The sequence below is a fragment of the Sinocyclocheilus grahami genome, unplaced genomic scaffold (genome assembly GCF_001515645.1).
Source record: "Sinocyclocheilus grahami isolate Dianchi unplaced genomic scaffold, SAMN03320097.WGS_v1.1 scaffold117.1, whole genome shotgun sequence".
NCBI lineage: Eukaryota > Metazoa > Chordata > Actinopteri > Cypriniformes > Cyprinidae > Sinocyclocheilus > Sinocyclocheilus grahami.
In genome coordinates, this window is record NW_015505296.1 from 1,003,596 (window position 1) to 1,008,733 (window position 5,138).

The 5,138-nt window shown below is 39.9% G+C and overlaps 1 protein-coding gene across 1 annotated transcript in view; it reads right to left on the minus strand.

Moving 5' to 3' along the window:
• LOC107589535 (calcium-activated potassium channel subunit alpha-1-like) overlaps window positions 1-5,138 on the minus strand; it is a 287,488-nt gene that overhangs the window by 98,174 nt on the left and 184,176 nt on the right. The window contains 2 exon segments of the mRNA XM_016278007.1: window positions 2,673-2,697; window positions 4,254-4,295. Of these exon segments, the coding sequence (XP_016133493.1) occupies window positions 2,673-2,697; window positions 4,254-4,295 (67 nt within the window).

Sequence of the window (5,138 nt, forward strand, 5' to 3'; positions counted from 1 at the left end):
TTTTTTTAGACATTATATATATTTATATATTTATCTCCTAAATGTTTGATTATGCACTGCATTTTTGTTTTGACAATCGTGCAATTGTTGCACACACACAGCAACACATACTCCATTTGCAGTGCGTATGCAGTCCATGTGCGGTACATAAGTGGTGCAGAAGCAGCTTTCAAACAGGAGTCTGCAACTGATCCGTGGCTGTTTACCACAAACACATTTATCCATTATTTTGATTTCAAATCCAAACATTGTTACTGAAAATGCTTTTTCAGCATTGTGATTCTTTTTTTACACAGTGCAGTAGCTAATACAATCTTTCATAGACTTGTTTAAACGCAATAAATATAAGAACCACATTATTCAATGCTTTTTACTTTTATATATAATTTTTTATATATTTAGTTGCTCAAGCAAGTGGCAAAACATTTAAACTACTTTTCTTACATTATCACAAACATTCTAAATTAAAACTTACCATTGACAGAAACAGTCAGCTTTACTGCCTTTTCTTTTGCATTTAATTCTTTATTACCAGCAATCCTGCGGTTCATAAAGAACTTTGTTTTCCTACCTCCACGAGTGCCATCTATTATTGCCTTGTTTATCTAAAAGTGCTCTTTTCCTTTAAACCTAGCCAAAAAGCCATAGCCTATGTGTTGACTGTGAAACACAGTAGACTTTAATTATATGCATTTATGGTGTAATTACTCAATTTTCGTGTCAATTCATGTTCATATTTACCGCAAACAATGCGCTGTCACTTTAATTCAGCGTCTGCAGTGAAAACGATCTCTGCACTGCTGCAGACGCACCGCTCCTGGAACGCACTGCCGGACCGCAACTGTGTGCAGTGTGAATGCTTTATCCGTTAACATGAGCGCGGAAAAATAAATGCACCACGTACGCATACACACACGCAAGTGTGCTGGAGAGCGTGCGAGAAGCTGAATGGTTTAAACACTGGCAGGAATTAGAAAGAAATGCAATTTATAAACTTTAGTGATGACGCGACAATGCCTCAATTGTACAAGTGACAATTCCTGTGTCAACTGTGCTGCGTGCAGCTCTCTTAATGCAGACGGAATGTGATTTGAAGCCATTTGCGCATTTTGAGAGAGAACGAGAACGCATGCAGTGATTCACTAACGCGGTTTGTGAAATTACGTCTCACAGAAGTTTTCAAATGACTTTATAGGTTATTTAATGAAGAAATATGAATTGTACCTCACATTATAATTATTTAAGCCGCGCTGGACAGAGACTGACCAAACTGACTGACATGCCAAACCTCTGACGGCAGGCACGTCATAAGCTTGAGATCGGTTTATGAGATCGGCCTTTTTAGAGACCGCCGATCAAACATCCTAATGCGATTATCGGCCGATAGTGATCGGTAGCCGATCAATCGGAGCACCTAGTAAAGACAGCATTTGACAACAATCACAAATTGTGCTTGTTTTAGGGTGGAACAAATGCGAGTTCCACTAGATGACACGTGGCTAGTTTTTAATAGTTTTACCTCATATCTTCTTTTTTATAATCTTTAGAAGCCAAAATCGAAATAAACTTAATATCACAGCCACAGGCTTAAAGTGCAAGCAGATGTTTGAATGCTTAGTTCTCTCCTCTATCATAATTAACTCTTTCCCATTAGCATTTTTGAAAAGTGTTGCCAGCCACCGCCAGCATTTTTGATGATTTTCACAAAAGTTTCATGGCCCCTAGAATATTTTGTTTTATGAATATCTGAACATGCAATACATCAAAAAAAAGAAGAGAGCCTCTACTTTTAAACAAAAAGAAAAATCTGTTTTATTCTAGCATCAAGCACTTAATAAACTAACTCCAGCTGGTCCAAAATGCAGCAACTAGAGTTCTTACTAGAAGCAGGAAGTACGACCATATTATCCCGGTTCTGTCAACACTGCACTGGCTCCCTATTAAACATCATATACATTTTAAATTCTTGCTAATTACTTATGGTAATAACCTGAATGGTTTAGCTCTTCAGAGCTCTATACTGACCCACTGCATTATATTTCTCAGCAATGAGGTGGTAAAATCTCTGTTTTTGAAGTAACTAAGCTTCATTGCTTGTAGAAAAAGACGTGCAGACACAGGTAATTCACACACGCAACTTACACCCCCCTCTCTTGCTAATTAATTCAAATAAATGATATAATTAATTATTTCAAATAAATGTGATCTTACCGTAACTACTTCATCTCTGTGTCTGATTTAAATCAGGCAGAATGCTAACAAACTATAACTGATGAAAATTACCGTAATTTTTAAACTTTGCCTCTCGTCAGTCGTACAGAAAAATCTTTTAAGGCACTTGCTAGCTGTGGATTATTCCTTATAACGTGTGCGTGTATAGGCAATTTTTTTTTAACTTGTTTTGCTCTTGTGCCTGCTCTAGCGGCCTCTCTGTCACAGCACGACAAATGGCACGTGCACATTAGCTAGCAAGTTGTGAGCAATGATTGCGATACAGCAATTAGGAAAACTTATTTTGCATAGTGGAAGAATTATGATCTTGTCGTTACAACCATTAAAAAACTCGGCAGAAGTTTCATAACTGAAAATTGTGTGCTGAACTGTCTGTGAGCCTTGATTAATCTGTTTCTTTTCATGTATTTGTCTGACCGTTGCATGCAATCATGAAATACAGCATATTTAAAAAGTCTGTCTATTCTTTTTGAAAAATCAATTTCGGATTTGGGCTCTAAATTTAACAGTGCCGCTCGGGTCGGGTCAGACGATCTTGGGTACGGGCCGGGTTCGGGCTTCAGTTTAAAGTCCGTGCAGACCTCTAATACCGCTTTTCCACCGAGGCTGGTCCAGAGCCGGAGCTCAATTGGGATGCCGATGCATCTCGAACAAGCCTATATTTAAAAGCCGTCGGAGTTCGGGTAAATTAATAACATTAACAACAACAATTAAATATATCAGTTCAGCAGTGGTCAGCAGAAGAGATCAACACTCTTCTTCCGCAAGAGATAACAAGCGATTCCGGTCACAGGTTGGTGGAAACATGAGCCGGTTCTGAACGAGTGCCAGTCTTGGCCGAGCACTGGTTTCAGCTCTGGCACCAGCCCCAGTGGAAAAGCAGTACAAGTCACCTGGATCCAGTCCGTATCCAGTCTAGATGGTGGATCAGCACCTAGAGACGATCTCTACAGCCCTGAATGTCAGCAGAGACCATGTCAACTAGACAAACCCTTGAGACAGATCCTCTGTGAAGACCTTGTCAGCTCAATCTGTTCAATCTGATGTGTGCTGCAGCCTGGAATTAAACCACACCATGCTGGTTTCATCTGGCCAGAGGAGAACTGGCCCCCCGACTGAGCCTGGTTTCTCCCAAGGATTTTTTTCTCCATTTCTGTCACCCATGGAGTTTTGGTTCCTTGCCACTGTCGCCTTTGGCTTGCTTGGTTGGGAACACAATTTCTGGCAACATTGTTGACTTGACTGCACAGACACTACTGGGAGAGAACTGAACTGAGCTGGACGATGACATCACTGAATCAACAATGATCTGATAAAATAACTGTTTTCTATTGTCCTCTCACATTATCAGCACACATTTTTCCTGTTTAACACTGTAAAGCTGCTTTGACACAATCTGTATTGTATAAAGCGCTATATAAATAAAGGTGACTTTACTTAAAGAAGGATAAAGGGCTGCCGGGATTTCTCGCCACTCATTTCTCCCAGAATGCATTTGCGCATACATGTACTGAAACTTGACACATGAGAGAGAGCTCTATATATGAAAGAGGCTTAAAGCACAAATTAGTTTTCTTCACTGATTTCTCTTCCTCTGGTCATGCCACTCATATTCCTAACTGAGAAGCCTCTAGTTCAGTAAATCCAAGCTATCCAGTTATATGGAACAATACAGCTTCTAACCACCAGATGGCAGTGGTACGCAATATCCACAGTCAGGGATGGACTGGGGCCATTGATGGTTTAAAGCAGTGGTTCCATAACCCTGGTCCTGGTGGCACCCCAACACTGCATGTTTTGCATGTCTCCTTAATGAAACACACCTGATTCAGATCATCAGCTCTGAACCTGAAACCTGAAATTGGTGTGTCAGAGAAAGGAGACATGCAAAATGTGCAGTTTTGGGGTGCCTCCAGGACCAGGGTTGGGAACCACTGGTTTAAAGAGATAGTTCACCTTCAGTTGCTGGTCCACACTGACTTTCATAGTATGGAGAAGAAGAAGAAGAAGAAAAAAAACACTATGGAATTCAATGGGGACCAGCAACTGAAGGAGTACTATCCCTTTAAGAATCACCCAATGAAAACCTCATCAGTTAACAAATATCTTTGATATACATCCACTGATGAACTTTTGTAGTATTTTAGTATTTAATAAAAACAGAACCCCAAAACACTGAAAATGTTACCACTAGACTTAACAAAAATATGTACTAAACTTATATGCATATGCAAATACTCAACTTTTAGCATAACTAACTATATAACTAATGGTTAGAGAGTTGGACTCGTAACCCAAAGGTTGCGGGTTCGAGTCTCGTACCGGCAGGGATTGTAGGTGGGGGAGGGAATGTACAGCACTCTCTCCCACCTTCAATACCATGACTGAGGTGCCCTTGAGCAAGGCACCGAACCCCCAACTGCTCCCCGGGCGCCGCAGCAAAAATGGCTGCTCACTGCTCCGGGTGTGTGTTCACGGTGTGTGTGTGTTCACTGCTGTGTGTGTGCACTTCGGATGGGTTAAATGCAGAGCACTAATTCCAAGTACCGGGTCACCATACTTGGCCACATGTCACGTCACTACTAGCAAAAATTACTTTCTTCAATCATAATCAGACCCGCTTATAAAACATTTGGTACATTGTAACTTCAACTAAACTATGGGGACTAGCAAGACAATTACAGTAACTACCACTCAAAATAATAATACTTTTATTCAGCAAGGATGAATTTAATTGATCAAACGTGAATAAAAAATAAAATAAATTATATTCTTTTGAACGTTCTATACATCAAAGAATACTGAAAAAAGTATCATATTTCCACAAAAATATTAAGCAGCCCAACTGTTTTCAACACAATATGTTTTCTGAGCAGCAAATCAGCATATTAGAATGATTTCTGAAG